This window comes from Panthera onca, chromosome A3, assembly GCF_046562875.1.
Source record: "Panthera onca isolate mPanOnc1 chromosome A3, mPanOnc1 haplotype 2, whole genome shotgun sequence".
Taxonomy (NCBI): Eukaryota; Metazoa; Chordata; class Mammalia; order Carnivora; family Felidae; genus Panthera; species Panthera onca.
The window spans coordinates 72,040,025-72,056,154 of record NC_138341.1 but is presented as its reverse complement, the minus strand read 5'-3'; the positions used below and the strand labels follow the sequence as shown (position 1 = coordinate 72,056,154).

At 39.5% G+C, this 16,130-nt stretch overlaps 1 protein-coding gene across 3 annotated transcripts in view; it reads right to left on the bottom strand.

The window, feature by feature from the left end:
• Window positions 1-13,609, bottom strand: part of FSHR (follicle stimulating hormone receptor) — a 179,942-nt gene extending 166,333 nt beyond the window's left edge. For all 3 annotated transcript variants that reach the window (XM_078444441.1, XM_078444443.1, XM_078444442.1), the window contains exon 1: window positions 13,365-13,609. In XM_078444441.1, coding sequence (XP_078300567.1) covers window positions 13,365-13,516 — 152 coding nt within the window. In that variant the 5' untranslated portion in view covers window positions 13,517-13,609. The remainder of the gene's footprint in view (window positions 1-13,364) is intronic.
• Window positions 13,610-16,130: the final 2,521 nt, after the last annotated feature.

Sequence of the window (16,130 nt, the reverse complement as noted above, 5' to 3'; positions counted from 1 at the left end):
AGGTCCTCTTTGTTTTTTTTTTTTGTTTTTTTTTTTCCAAGCTTAGTATGAACACTGGGCATTTTAAAATCAGTTTTATCAGTAATCTCAAATTCAGCTCTGAAACTGAGAAGCTGAATAGCTTTGGGTTAGTTCTTTAATTACATTTTCTTTATTTCCAGAATGAAAACAGTAATAGCTACAGTGCAAGACTGCTGGGTGAGATACTATGAGAAGCAAACAGCATGGTGATAGAGTAGGACTTCCTAGATGTTTGTTACATTTGGTCTTTCCTTCTAGTTTTTATTTGCTTGAAGGGACTTTCATTTATTCATTCATGTATGTATTGATCATCTAGTGTGTACCAGGAACTATTCTGTATGCTGGAATCCTTGCCATCATGAAACTTTACTTCTAGTTTCTAGTGGATAAAAGTAAATAGGTGAGTAAAAACATTCAAATTGCAGTTACCTTATGAAAGAAAAGAGTCCTATGCGAGAGCAATGGGGATTGCTATTATAGCAGACTGGTCAAAAAAGACCTCTCTAAGGAGGTGGCATTTCAGTATACACTGGAAAGATGAATGACCACTAGAGAGGGGGAAAAAGACATATAGACAAAGAAATGGAAGTTAAAAAAAACTTTGAGTGGGAAAGAGCTTAGTGTATTAGAAGAGCAGAAGGGGCCTAGGGCAGCTAAGGTTAGTGGCGATGGGCAGGTGATAGATGATGTACACTATGCCTCTGGAACGGCAGGTAGAGGTCAGATCATGGAGTGCCTTACAGCCATGGCAAAGCATAGAAGCTCCAAGGGGGAAGGATTTTTTTTCTGTTTTACTCAATATTGGTGCTCTAGCACCTAGAATGGTGCTGGTCATAGAAGGTAATCATGAAACATGGGTTGTTAAATTTTATTCTGTGTGCAATTCTAAGTGACTATGTATCATACTCTTTAAAACTTTATCGAGCTGCTGTGTGAGGGCTGGATTGTCACTTTGAGTGGAACCAGGGGATGGAAGTGGTGGGGACTATTGCAATAACCCAGGTGAGAGACAATGGTGGTTTGAGCTAGAGTGATAGTAGGGAAGATGATGAGGAGAGTAGACATTTGTGCCTGGGTGAGAGACAATCATGGTTTGAGCTAGAATGATAGTAAGGAAGATAAGGAGAAGTGGAGACTTTTGTGCTATTTTTTAGGGGTCAGATCTCTGGCACTTGGTGATGGATTGGACTTAGGGTTGGGGGGCTGGTGCTATGTGCATTTAGGTAGATGATGAAGCTTGGGAGAGGAGATTCTGAGAGATTTAGGGGAGGGTGATTAAGTGTACTATTTTCTACTTGCTCCTTTTGTTTTGTTTTGAAATGCCAGTAAGAAATCCAAGTGGAGAGACCAAGGTTTCAGCTGGATATTACCTGCCTGGTGCTTAAAGAAGAGGTCAGGCACAGCATATATATTTTGAATATAGGTGAGGTGGTATTTAAAGCCATGGACTGGATAAGATCCCTACAGAGAATACAGGTGCATGAGACAAGAGTATCCAGGTGGAACCTCGGAAACTAACATTGAAAGACCATGAAGCAGTAAAGAACTCAACACAGACCAAGGTCTGTCGTGAGATGTAGGAGGAAGTCTAGTGTGGTAGAAAAGTGATTCAAGCAAGAAGATGGCTAACTGTGTGGTGTTCCTGAGAGGCATGTAAGATGTGGATAGGGGAGTGACCATTGAATCTGGCATCTGAATTGTGTGGCATTCCTCTTATATTGAAATTTTTATTTTTTATTTGAAAAGTACTATAACCACAGTATAAAACATAATGAAAATATAAGTTTATTGGTACCTGTGACAAGAACATTTTCAGTGGTTCCTATGGGAAGAGAGCCAGAATGAGTGGGTTGAATAATGAGTGGGTTGAATAATAATTGATGAGAAGAGATGGTGTAGTAAACATGTAACTATTTATTTCCTCTAAAAGCTCCACTGAGAAGACAGCATTGTTTTTTTTTAAAGGCATAAAGCCACAAAGCCTCCTAGGAGCTGGTTAAAAATGAAGACTTTCAGGCCCCACTCCAGACTTATTGAACTAGAATCTGAATTTTCCCAATATATTCTTCTGATTTGCCTACACATTAGTTTAAGAAGTACTGACTTGGCAGTACTGCACAATCCCTAAAACACTCAGGAATTGGAGGCATTGATGTTCCTGAAAATGGGCATGAAGAACAAATAGGGTCAGGTGGCTAACGTACAAGGATTGGTAGAAAGATGAAGAGGCAGGCATGCTTCCCCCTTGGAGCATTCAGGCAAGTGCTTCTCCCCACTTGAGCAAAACAGCAAAGGTTTATTCTTTAAAGAGAGTAGAGTAGGTAGTTTCTGGACTGGAGAATGCCAAGGAGTACTTAGGATGCTAAATGCTAAGACCCTAGCCCTTTTCCTCAGCTACCAAAATGCTGACATGGGGCTTCACCATCTGGGTAGGAGCTTGGGAAAATCTTACCCAGGGAATTTGACCAACTCAAGAGGCAAGATTTAGATACTGGCTCAGAGATTTCCTAACTCTAATGCCCAGGGGTTTGTCTGTCTCCCTCCCTCCCTCCCTCCCTCCCTCCCTTTCTTCCTTCCCTCCCTCCCTCCCTCCCTTTCTTCCTTCCCTCCTTCCCTCTCGTTCTTTCCTTCCAACTTCTGTTGCTGTTTTGCTCTCCCTCTGGCATCTTAGTGGAGAGCTCTGCTTCCAGAGGTACTTTGTAATTTTCTCCAGAGCTAGTTTGTAATTTTTGCCAGAGCTACTTTATAATTTTCCTATCTGGCTATCATAACTGTTTGTTCTTTTTTCTCTTGTCTCTAGTATTTGTTTGGGGGAACAAGATGCCATTCCAAGACTGTATGTTCTTATTGAAGGAGCCCGACAGATTTTTACAATCAGGGTCCTGATAAGCAATTCTGCTACTGTATGTAGAAATTCAGATGACCTCTTTTCTGTTCACCATATTCTCATATTTGCTTTCACTGCCTTTTCAGCTTGTTTTCTAAATTAAAAGAGTGTTTCTTGTTGCATTTTCCACTGCCTTTCTCCCACCCCCAATATATTTACTTACAGAAATTCTACACAGCTTGTTGTGTACAAAACAAACCCCAATTAAATGAAGGTTTCTTCCCTTCCTGCCCTGATTGGAGGTTAGCTTTGGTGGGGGTATAGCAGTGGCGAGGGTTTGGGCGAACTCTTGATACTTGCTCAGACATTATTTGGTGATGGAGTGATCACTCTTTTTTGTTCAATTTGTTTTTCTATTCTAAAGCTAACAAAACCATGCAGAAACAGTTTGAAATTTACACAAAAAGAAAACTGATTATACATTCAAGAGCATTTAAGGACTCCCTATTAATGTCCTCCTTTTGCCAAAGTTGAAAATTTTAAGTTGTGTCATTTCAGAAGAGACATCTGTGTTTTGTTGAGACTAACTCTGTGTGATTACCAAATTTCAGAGATGACACTCAGCTTCTCTAGGGGAAAGCTGGCATACACAGTGCATTAATACATATGTTCCTTTAACATACTATCTCCTGGTATCCATATAATAGTATTCATGAACACAGCAGCTTTGGGGAAAATTATAAAGTTGGCAAAGAAAACAGTGCAGATGAAGCTTAACCTTTTGGTGCTGTTTTCCACCTTCTGTATCATTCTCTTTTATCTCAACTCAGAGGACCCAGTCCCTTGTATTTGCACAATTTAAAAACTTCTAGTCAAATTTAAATATTTGGACATTTTTCTGTTAAACCTTACCATAAGTTTGCAGGTGTTCATTTGTCATTCTCTTTTATTTGAGGTCCATATTCTCCTTTTAAAATAAAGCAAGGATTTTTCTGACCTTTTAAAGACTATACTGTTCTGGAAGTGGCCTTGCATAATTCCTGAAATCAAGCCTAGGTGGTCAAAAGGGCAAGTATCAATGGGACAGGCAGATGCCCATCTTTTCATCAACTGTCTTCTGACAGCAAACAGGTAGACATCTTCTCATTGGCTTTTACTGGGCGTCCATTTCTTCCAGTTCCCACAATTTAGAATTTCAGATTGCAACTTGCAGTTAATTTTCAAATGAGTGGATTTAACAATGAGTATGCTGGATTCTCAGGGGGGATTTTGATCTCTGTGAACAGGGTGAGGAAAAACATCATTGTCATTATTTCTTTGATGTTCTTCTCTTTGAGCAACTCCACAAGTACAGGCAAATTGTGCCTCTCCTGTTGGTTCCATTTTTCTAAGAGCCTAGTACAGTGCCTTGCACAAACATAACCAAATATTTTCTGTTGAAAGAAAACTTCATGAAAAATGAGCATCTTTACTTTGGTCTCAGAACCGAACCATATTGAAATAGGCAAATATACTTCAGGTTGGAGAAGGTAATAGTATTTGGGTAGGGGAATAGAAGACCTATCTGGAAATAGAAAGTAGTGCATGAAGCAAAGAGTTGAAAGGGTGGAAAATGAGAAAGAGGACAGGAGAGCTAATCTGAGGCCAAAATATGGAAGACCTTAATGTCAAACATAGGACTTGGGACTTTTTTCCTGAATCTGACTATTGAAACCCACAGGGGAATTAAACCAGAGCAAGGGCTCAGAGCAGGAAGCTGGGAGGGTAGAAGGCTGAAGGCACTGATATTAATTCAGAAGCGGTTACTGTGAGATGATGAAGAATGCACATGTAGAGGCAACCCTGTCTTCTAGGCATGTGATCCATTGTCTGAACCAAAATTTAGTAGATTTTATTAGAAAGGACAGAATATTTTAAGTTTTGAAAAATCTTTGAAATCTTTTTGAAAAATCTAGTGCTCCAGGCTGTGGCCCTTCCATATGAGGGAACTTTCCTTTTCCATGCCCTTCTTATTCCAGGAGGATTGTGGATGAAATGTTCCATGACCTCCCATCAGCCCTCATTTATTTAGTTGTAGCCATTGATGGAAATGGGATCTCCCACAAATATGTTTAAAACCCCTTGCCAAGCTGAAAGTTATGAGACAGAGGTGTCTGTGTGGAGGTTTTCTGTGTTTCATGTCAAAACAACAGAACAGTCTACTGAGCCTAATAGAACACCCCCCCCCAGAATCCCACAACCGAAATTGCATGAGTTGAGGAATCACACACCTGCTGGATTCTGAGACTGAAAAAAAGCTTCTTTGCTTTGGGAAGTTTGGTGCCTGAAGATGTTTGTAAAATCAAAGCATTTTAGAATTGAATGAGGGGTGCCTGGCTAGCTCAGTCAGTTAAGCATCCAACTCTTGGTTTCGACTCTAGTCATGATCTCATGGTTTGTGTGTTTGAGCCCCACATTGGGCTCTGCACTGCCAGTGTGGGACCTGCTTGGGATTCCCCCCATCCCCCTCTCCCTGCCCTCCTCTTGTACCCCTCTCCCTCTCTTTCCCTTTCCCCCCTCCCTCTCTCCCTCTCTGCCTCCCCTGCTAGCTCGCTCCTTCCCTCTATCTCAAAATAAACCAAAAAAAAAAAAAAAAAGAATTGAATGAAACTTTAGCATCATTTTATTTCAGGTTTCACCAATCTACTGATGAGTTTTCTCTCTGATATCCTCAATTAATTAATCTCTGTTTCACTGAAACTTAGCTGAGCTTTTTGGGTTCCTACTTTTTAAAGGTTTTCATCAAGCTTGCCTATTGGGAGATGTAAAAATTGGCTCATGCTGTTTATTTTCCATTATTTCTGACACTGGATTCTGTGATGGCTCTGTGTTAGCTGTTGCTGAAATGGTCTGGGAGAAGGGATGAAAGAGAGGACTCAAGCCACTCCTAAGACTAAAAATACCTGAGTTCAAGGCTATAGCAAGGCTTTGGTTACTTTATACTGTTTTTTTTTTTTTTTTTTTTGTCCGTCACTTGAAGATTTTCAGATCCGCTAGCATATTCCATATGAGAGAACAAGGTAATGGCATGTTCAGGTCAGAGACACACAACATGCTCTGAGATACTTCACAGGGAGGTCAGATTAAGAACAAACATCCAGATCTCATTATAATCAGATCCTAAGCAATTAAAAATAATTACTCTCTTTTCTAGCTGACCTTGTGGGATATATAAGCTAGAGTCTAGTCTAAATAAAGCTGAATTGGAGAGTCTAAATCTAACAGCTTAAAAAAAGTGTAGTCCAATCAACCATAGTGACTAGATAACCCAATTAGTGTCTTTGGAGAAGGATAATCACAAGTCAAATGAATTTCCCATTTATTGCCAACACGTCTGGCTTCTGAAGCCCAGCTTCTTTGGTAGAGGAATTGGGTGAGGAAGGACAGTGCTCACCTTTAGGGTAAACAAGGGATTTTATCATCACCAAGAAATTGGAATTCTCTCTCAAACCCCTACTCTTCAATTGCTGATAATGACTCTGTAAATTATAGCTCTTAGCCAATTCTGAGGGTAGAATTCATCTTGTATTTTAAAGGATTCTTTCCCTGCGATAGAATTTCTACTTTTTCCCTTTCAAGATAAGCATTATATCGTTTTTCCTATAGTCATTTTTCTGATTTCTCCATGGGGAATATAAACCTCCCTTATCCTCAGCCCAATTAAATTCCAAATGTTGGACATATACCTACCATTTCTCACTAAAGTAGGTGCTTGATTTTGTTCCAAGAGAAAGGATTATGTATGCATTAGCAAGAAAACTGTGCTGTTTGTTTCTTTCAAAGAAATATCTAAACAAGACAGCAAGAGTCTCCGGATATGGACACTTGGGGCAATTTGCACAGTGGGGTGTTTGATTTTGATATCCAGACAGAACTATAGTAATCAAAGCACATCTGGGGAACACAGAAAACCTCATGTTCAGGTTTTGGAATCTGACCTTAATTGGAAAAAATTATATTTCTTTGAACATTACTGCATGGCTTGATGTGATTTTGTTTAGGCAATTTCATTTATCTTTTTAATATTCTCATTAGGTATAGAGAGGCAGGTAGTATTATTTACGTCAGGAGAACTGAGTGACGTGCCTAGAATACAGGATGTTCAACCTTTGGAAGATTTTGCTTCTGATCTTTGTATCCTTCTGAATAAATTAATTAATTCTAGAATGACATATAGGCATTTTCTTAAAACAAACACATAATAAAAAAGCAAGGAAAATAAGAAAACTATCAAATCCTATAGTACTGCACCACAGGGAGAACAATAATCATCTTTTATAAGAATCTTTTCCTTAGTATTGAAGAGCGGAGTGAATAAACAGATGTAATTCCCCCTGATTTATTATATCATTTGTTCTACATGTAATTGAAGGCCCAGAACATACATTGCATTGAACCAGGCACAACAAAGAATACAAAAGAAATTTTCACTGCAGTTGAGGAAATACAACACACATGAACAAATAAGAGCAAAGTAAGATTAAGTGTGAATCGAACAGTACTAGTATCCAGACTAAATAAAGATGAACTGGTCAGGGAAGACTTCATCAAGAAGGCAACCTTTGAGCAAGATTATGATCCATAGGTCAGACTTCAAGAGGCAAGAAAGAAGAAACTGAGGATAGTATAAATAGGCATAAGGTGAAGACACAGGGAGGCAAAAATACACACACTGAATTAAAGAGCCAGTCTTCATCAGCCTTGCAGAATAGCTGCCTCCTGTTGGACAGTAGTGAGAGGCAGTCAGAAAAACAAGCCATTGAGTAATTTTGAGCTGGGGATTCATAACATGGTGGCAATGGTATTTTATGCAGAAAAATTCAATGGCGGTGTGTAGGCTAATTTGGAGAAGAGGGAGAGGTTGGTTGAAAGGAGATAAAGTAGAACATAATTATACAATCCAGGCTTTGAATGTTCAGGGCCCAAACAGATGATGGCAATAAAGAAAGAGTTGCTGGTAGTAGCAACATGAAGGGAGTTTGTAAAACTGATTGAATGTGGGCAACCAAGAAAGTCAACCATCAATACTCAACAAATCCAGAAGTCAGGGGTGGTTTTAGTAGTTTTGTAATCCAGTGTTTTATCTTTCCTTTCTTCACTTCAGTGTAAGTAACATCTAGTTTCCACATGGCTATAGTCTTCAAAACCATCTTCTTCGTGAGAACACAGTACATTCCTAAACGGTAGCTTCTCAGACACAAAGTACTAAAAACCCAGCCAAAGATTTATCTCCAGCTGATGCTGAATACTGAATTAGGAGTCAGGAGGTCCAAGTTACAGTTAACACTTGACAAGGGGTTCATTCTAGTGGCTGGGGTTGGATAGAACAGCCTTTGGATTAGCCTTTCCTAAAATGTGTTCCGCAGAATATGAATTCCAGAATATGCTTTTCAGAGGGAAAAAAGTACAATTAAACTTGTTCGCAAACATCAAAAGCTGTATTTCCTTCTTAGAGATCACAGAGCCTTATTGGCATAGGAAAAGTCTTCCCTTTTGGCACACGGTACTTAGAACTAAGGAAAGTCTAAAGGAGCTCCTAGCTAAACAATAATCTATGATGATGGAGTAAGGAGAGTGATCTAAACCAAAGCAGTGAAACAAGAAGTATAAGGCAAAGGAAGAAAACAAAGCAAAACAAAATAATAATTAGATAATTACAAGTAAGGGCTGGCCAATTGAGACTGCAATGAGATACAGGAACTTAAAGTGAAGAGAGGGGTCAAAAAAGGCAGCCTATAATAAAATCTCAGTACATATCTCTCTACGTCGACAGTGACCGCCAGTGGGCCCTTTTCTCCTCTTAGTATTGTGGTCATCTGACCCTCCTGAAGAGAAAGATAGCTGTATCTGCACTGTCACTTAGTCAAAATTTCAGATTTTGAATGGGTGTTCACATTCTCCTTGGAAATTGTAACTCCAGGAAGAAAAAAGCAAGATCAAAGTGTCCTTGCTAGATTCATTGACTGCCTCCAACTGAAACTGAGTTTCTAAGGTAAGTCAGAAATCAAAATTCCTTTGACTGTGGTCAGAACGAAACCTCCCTGAGTTCTTGCCAAATATTGAAAGCCTAAAAGAACACATTTTCTTACTTAGAAAATAAGTGCACAGAGAGTAAGTCCTTCAGCCACTGGGAGGAGGAGGAGATTATTCTTTTTTTTTTAATATGAAATTTATTGTCAAACTGGTTTCCATACAACACCCAGTGCTCATCCCAGATTGTTCTTAAGTAAGTAGGAGTCTTATAGAGTTATAAAGATCTTTCTATCAATTGTGAAAAGCATTCTCATACCTATTGATTCGTTTGGTCGTCATGAATGCCCTCTGGTGTTTTTTTTTCCCTAGTGTTTTACAGATGACAACAGCAACAGCCATCACCACCACCACCTGAGAGGCATTATGCTAGGTGTTTTATATTCATTATCTCATATAGTCCTCACAGCAACTCTTTGAAAAAGGCCCACATTGCAGTTTCCATGACATGGCCAAGAGGCCATGTGATTGAGCAAAAAAACAGTGTCACAGCCTGTGTTTGAACTCCAGTCTCTCGGATTCTAAAGGCTATACTATACCATCTCTGACTTGTCAAAACAGCAAAAGATCCTCCTATGAATATTACCTGGGGTGCCTGTCTGGATCAATTGGTTAAGCATCATAATCTCATGGTTGTGGGATTGAGCCCCGAGTCGGGCCCCATAGCATGGAGCCTGCTTGGGATTCTCTCTGTCTCTTTCTCTCTGCCCTTCCCTGGCTCATACTCTCTATCGCTCTCAAAATAAATGTTAAAAAAAAGAATGTTATCTTAGAATTCCCTCCATTCCTGATCCAGCTTACCTAGTTTAGTACTTTCCTCATGGCACCATGTTGTTTCAAACTGCCTCAACTCTACTTAAGCCAGTAAGATTTAGCCACTTTCAGCTATAGTTTAAATCAGAGGTGGGCAATCTATAGCCTGTGGACCATACTTGGCCTATCTGTTTTTCTGTGGCTCATGAGCAAAGACTATTTTTCATCCTTTACATGATAAAAAAAAATCAAAAGAAGAATGATACTTTGTGACATGCGACCATTATATGAAATTCAAATTTCAGTGGCAAAAAACAAAGCTTTGTTGGAACACAGCCATGCTTATTCATTTACATTTTGTCTGTGTCAGCTTTCCTACAACTGTGACAGAGTTGAGAAGTTGGAGTAGAGAATTATGGCCCATACAGCCTAAAGTATTTATTATTGACTCTTAACAGAAAAACTGCTAACCTCCAGTCAAAATTCTAAAGGACATCTTTTGTTTGTTTGAAGAGGAACAAACAAAATGAGTCAGAGGCTTTTATTTTATACAACAGAGATAAGGTGTGGGAGCACGGGCTCAGGTTTGGATCCCAGCTCTGCTATCCAAGAGCCGCAGGACTGAGCCTGTCGAAATTATCAAACTCTAGAGCTCTTTGGTTTGCTTCATCTGAAAAATGGAACAATAATACTAAACTTGCAGTTCTACTGTGCAATTTTAATGAAGTATTATGTGTAAGGCTTCAGGAAAATAGTATGGGCCCTTTGGTAAATGGAATCTACCTGCCTGTTGGTGATGCTTTCCTATTCCTTTTGTGTTAACATTGGCATGTGCTGATGGTTGGGAATTAGAAATCTCTGGTGATAGCTGGCAGATAGATAGAATGAAAGTGCTGCAAGGTGGATGCTTTGCTAGGATAAACTGTACATGGTTAAGATGTAGCACCTGTTCTCCCCTGGGTGAATTTGACGGACAATGAAGCTGTGATGTATTGATGGATTAAACAGTTGCACTCAGTGAAGCCCAGCTATTCCATCCATCTCCACTTGATGTGACCATCATTAAAGTCAATATCCAAATGCAGAAGACTGCAAGGTGAACTAGAAATGCTTAGTTGAACAAGCTGTTTCATCTTCCCTCTGCCAATGTTCCAGATAAACCCAATCCAATCCTCTTAAAAAGCACAAATAAAAATAATGGTTCTTTTATTATAACTCAGCACCTGAGTAGTTCATGTGGCATTTTATCTGCTCTTCTGTGATGAACAAACTAACCTCCAAAATATCCTCAAATAATTTTTTTATGTCTAGCAACCAAAGCAACATGTATCTTATTTTTCTGTATATACCTTGCCCAGAAGATTGCAAAGCTAAACTCTAAAATGGCCCAATTCACACCCTACTAATGAGTGTGCAGAGAAAAGAATCTTCTCAAGATTAGATATCTGGGAGAACTCTTTCAAAACTCTCAAGCAACTACACTCACTCCTGGGATGGGGGGAATGCCAATAAAGGGCATTCCCCTTCTTAGTTTTATGCAACTTTGTCCTCTAGTATATATACCTAAGGAAGGCGTTGACCAGGGCTACCTTTTGTCAAGAGTTACAAACACTCTTACCTACAGTCTCTTTCTCAGTTGCAAAGTATTCTTGGACAGACAAATTTTAGTCATTTATATCTTAGTATGAATTATTTTAAAAAATCATACGTCTGCTCCTTCCACACTATACACACATACTCCCTGAGGTTTGGGGTTTGGGAATGGATTTTCGTTTCTTTCCTCCCTCCTTCCTTCATTTTCTTTCTTCATGTTTTCTATGCATAATGAAAAAAAAATCTAGTAAAGAGATGTAAGAAAGTAGATGGCCTAGTGCAGAAGGGAGTTTGATATGGAGGATTATTACTAAAATGAAACCTTGTTAGGGGTTGTATGCTCTAGTAACTGGTTGGCACTGCTTGGCCCACAGGGAAATATTGGAAGAAGTGGAGAGTCAGAAATGGCTATATTTGTGAGGCAACTATGTCTTTTAGTCTTAATAACAACCCAACCAAACTGGTTGTAGTAAAACCACTTCAGAAGTGAGGAATCTGAGGTTCAGAAGGGGTTAAATAATTGTTCAAAGTTGCTTAGGAGCCAGTGACTTCTTTCAGGAGCTCAGGTTCATTGGCCTTCTCCTGTGTTTATAATGACTAGACTGTGCCTAGGCACATTCTTCCCCATAATCAGGAATAACTGTCTCATCTGAGACAGTGTACCCAAAACACAGAGCTGACGAGTTATTTACTCTGCTGCTGCAGCTGCCTCTGGATAGGAACTGAGGACTTAGGATGTCCAGGGAAAAAGTAACAAGTGGAACCAACCAAGTGTACTACTAACCACTTGTCCCTGAGTGACAATGTGAAAGTCACTACCATGTTTGAGTGTGGCTGTGGTAATTGTGAACTGAAAAGATGACCATACTCTGCAGTAAAATAAGAGTCTTCCTTAGCCTTATGGGACCAAGAGTGAAAGAGGCGTCCAGAATAGCGGCTTCTATTTAAAATACATGGAATAAGGGGCACCTGGGTGGCTCAGTTGGTTGAGCGTCCAACTTCAGCTCACGTCATGATCTCATGATTCGTGAGTTCGAGCCCCGCATCGGGCTCTGTGCTGACAGCTCGGAGCCTGGAGCCTGCTTCAGATTCTGTGTCTTTCTCTCTGTCCCTCCTTCACTCGCACTCTGACTCTCTCCCTCTCTCTCTCAAAAATAAATAAACATTTAAAAAAAATTTTTTAAATAAAATACATGGGATAAAAATACTGAGTGTATCTATATCCTTTGAGCTGTAACCTCCCAGTTCTTTGGGGAAGTAGTAATCAATTGGACAGAATGAGGTTTGGGGGAAAGAAGAGTAGACTATGAGTCAAAAGGCCCATTTTCTAGTATTGACTATGCTTTGGCTCCTTGTAAGAGATTGCACGAATCTTTTGTCTCTCCAGATCCCAGATTCCTCATTTGCAAAATGAAGAGATAAAGTGAACTGGTCTAAGATCTTGTCCAACTCTGAGAGTCTGTTGACTTCCTATTAAATAGTTTACTAAAATTCTCAAGTTGGGAATCACATTTTCCTAGCTGTTTGAAAGACGATGCTATATTTTTCATGCCCACTCTGCCTCCCCTGTTCTTTCTCCCTTTCTTCACACCCCTTCCCTTCTCCTCTAGTTCCCTGTTTCTCCAGGAAGCAGAACCTCTGTTGAGGAATTACTTGCTGGTGGCTCCAAAGTGACAGTGACTTGTGCCTTCTTGAATTCAGTGTCCTTAGGAGACATGTTGTGTATTTCACTTAAATCAAAACTGTCTTTCTGCCTTTAATTCCAGGTCTTCAAAGTCTCTAGTTTTTCTAAGTTTTACTTTTCTGGTTTCATGAAACATAGTTTGGAACCCAAGAGCAAATGTGTTGAAAAGACTCAAACATTTTCCTTCTGCCTTTGAATTGAGCTTTCCATACTGCCTTCCTTGTCTGGCTGAGACAGGCTCTCACTAAGATCCTGGGAGAGCAGAGTTGTTAGGATGGGGGAGTTTGTTTTATTCAAGCCTTTGGTCAGTGCAGAAATAGTTCAGCCCAACCGTTATCAGCCTAAAGTGAAAATAATAATAGCACACAACATGCAAATGCCAGCCCCACCATTGTTCCCGCTGCCTCTGATACTCACAGTTCAACTGCGTTCCTGGGAAGGTCGGAGGGAATCTCTGTCACCTTGCTCTCTTGGCAGAGGAAAACCCTGTGCCAGCAGTGACAGATCCGATGATGACATCCTGAGCCTAAGCTCAGGAATGCCAGCAAGGAGACCAGGAGCAAGGCCATACTTATTCACCCATCCACCTGCTTTCTTGCTGCATCTGCAGAGAAAAATCTCCACAAATTTCAGAAGCTCCACACAGCGCTCTTATGAGAAGATATCTGCCAGGGTCACGTGGCTGACCAAAGGATTTTTTTTTTTTTTTTGTCACTTTCAGACAAATAGCAAAATTCCTGTGTGCCTGTAGTGATTTCCGGGGCAAGATAAGCTACTCCCTTATTCTTCTCTATTGGATTTCTTCCACCCTAACACAAGGAAGAGAGTAAATAGAACCTTGATGCATGTCTGGAGTAGTTTACATTTATTAAACTGTAGAAGTGTCCCTGCTGATCACCGTTCTCTTCTCAAGAGAGTGACATGATTGACTTTCTCCAAAAACAGACACAACATACAATGAGAACCATCAATGAGAGTGTCACTCAGTGAGGGGCATGGACCTGTTTCTAGTCTTGGCATCAACCTCTTCCTCCAGCCTACTGGGTATAAAACCTGAATTTGTGGGTCTTAGTCATGAGCCCTCTTTCTTGGTGTAATTAACAACCAAAACTGGTGTTGCTCAGAAGATAGATGGGTGGGTTAGTAAGTTCCTGGGGGGAAGGCACTTATGAGAGGGTTGTCCACAGATATAAGTGACTAATCTGAGTGACCTGACGAACGGGCTGTATTTTCAGTGTGGATTTAGTGGACACCAGCAATCCACTCTCTGTTGCGGATCCTTCTGGCTTCTCTTATTTTCAGGCTCGGAAGATTGTCCTTGCCTTTGGGACATTGGCACAGATGAATTTATTTAATCTATGCTCTTAAGTTAATTCTAAGTGCTCCCTGTAGGTGATAGTCTTTGCACTTTGATTGGCATTCTCAATGGCTGCTTGATGGTCAGGAATCAGGAAACGTTTGGTAACACTTTCAGTAAAGTGGCCTTCTACTTCAAACTCCAGAATCTTTGAAGATTAAAAGGCTGAATATTCTCCAGGACTCTCCCTAAAATTTATTACTTCCTAAAATTAGTTTCAACACTATTTTTAAGTAATTAGTTGCATAAAATTGAGTTAGCTGAAAATGCTAAACATGTATATATTTATCTCTCTCCTTCCTCCCCCTCACTGAGGAATAATGACTTAAAATGAATGGATTAAATTATCATTAAAGGAAAAACAGAAACAAGTGACTTGTAAGGTGAAGTTGTTCCCTAGCTTCTTCTGGGAGCAACTGATTCATTCTAATTCCAATACTGGAAGATCAGGGTGATACTTATATGGACTCTATGTAGTTACAGGTTTGGCTAACATTAATAGTTAAATTATTTGACTTGACAATTGACAATAATAGTCTTTCAGATATGGAGGGGATTTAATGCAGTCAACCAACTAATGCTTAAGTTTTTTCTAAAATATTCACAATAATTGGGGCACCTGGGTGGCTCCGTTGGTTAAGCCTCTGACTTTGGCTCAGGGCATGATCTCATAGTTTGTGGGTTCAAGCCCTACATCAGGTTCTGCACAGAGCCTGCCTGGGATTCTCATTATTTCCCTCTCTCTTTGCCCCCTCCCCAAATAAACAAATAAACTTAATAAAAATAAAGTATTCTCAATAATTTAAAGGGATTTACCTGCCTATGCTTGACTAACACCAGTGACAAAAAACAAAAACAAAAACAGAAGCAAACTCATTACCAGTCGAAACTCCCATCTCTACCCCTGCCTCACAAATCTCCACTTAGGCTTCTACAACTCCAATTATAACGAAGTTAGACCTTGTAAAATGAGCACAAATCCTTTTAAAATTTAAATTTTTATTTTAAAACTGTGTCATATTCAAAACTTACAGAACAGAAATAAAATACATATAAATTATTAAGCAAAATTATAAAACAGGGCGGCCTGAAGAAATGGGACATTACAAGTGCCACTGAATCTACTTAGTTGCTCCTTCTGATTCCCTCTGATGTTCCTATGCCTGCAAGTGACCATTAATGTGAGTTTTGTGTTTTAAAATTCCATTAATTAAAAAAAATTATCTCCAGGGGCGCCTGGGTGGCTCAGTCGGTTAAGCGTCCGACTTTGGCTCAGGTCACGATCTCGCGGTATGTGAGTTCGAGCCCCGCGTCGGGCTCTGTGCTGACTGCTCAGAGCCTGGAGCCTGTTTCAGATTCTGTGTCTCCCTCTCTCTCTGACCCTCCCCCGTTCGTGCTCTGTCTCTCTCTGTCTCAAAAATAAATAAACGTTAAAAATTTTTTTTTAAAGAAGAAAAAATTAAAAAAAATTATCTCCGAAGTATGTATCAGCAAATAATATATTGCTTAATTTTGCTTGCTTTATTTTGATTTTATACAAATTGTATCAATCTTTAAGTAGTCTTTTGTTACTTGCTATTTTACACTAACTTGACATTTTTAAGAATAACCCATTTGCTATGTTATATGTAGCTGTAGTTAGTTAATTTTATTACTGTAGAATATTCTATTGTATAAATAGGCTATAATTTATGTTCTTATTCTCATGTGATCTTTCTTTATCCTGAGGTTAGGAAAATATTCTCCAATTTTTTTTTCCTAAAAATTTTGGGGTTTTGCTCTGCACATTTAAGTCTCTAATCTACTTGATATTGAGAATTATATAT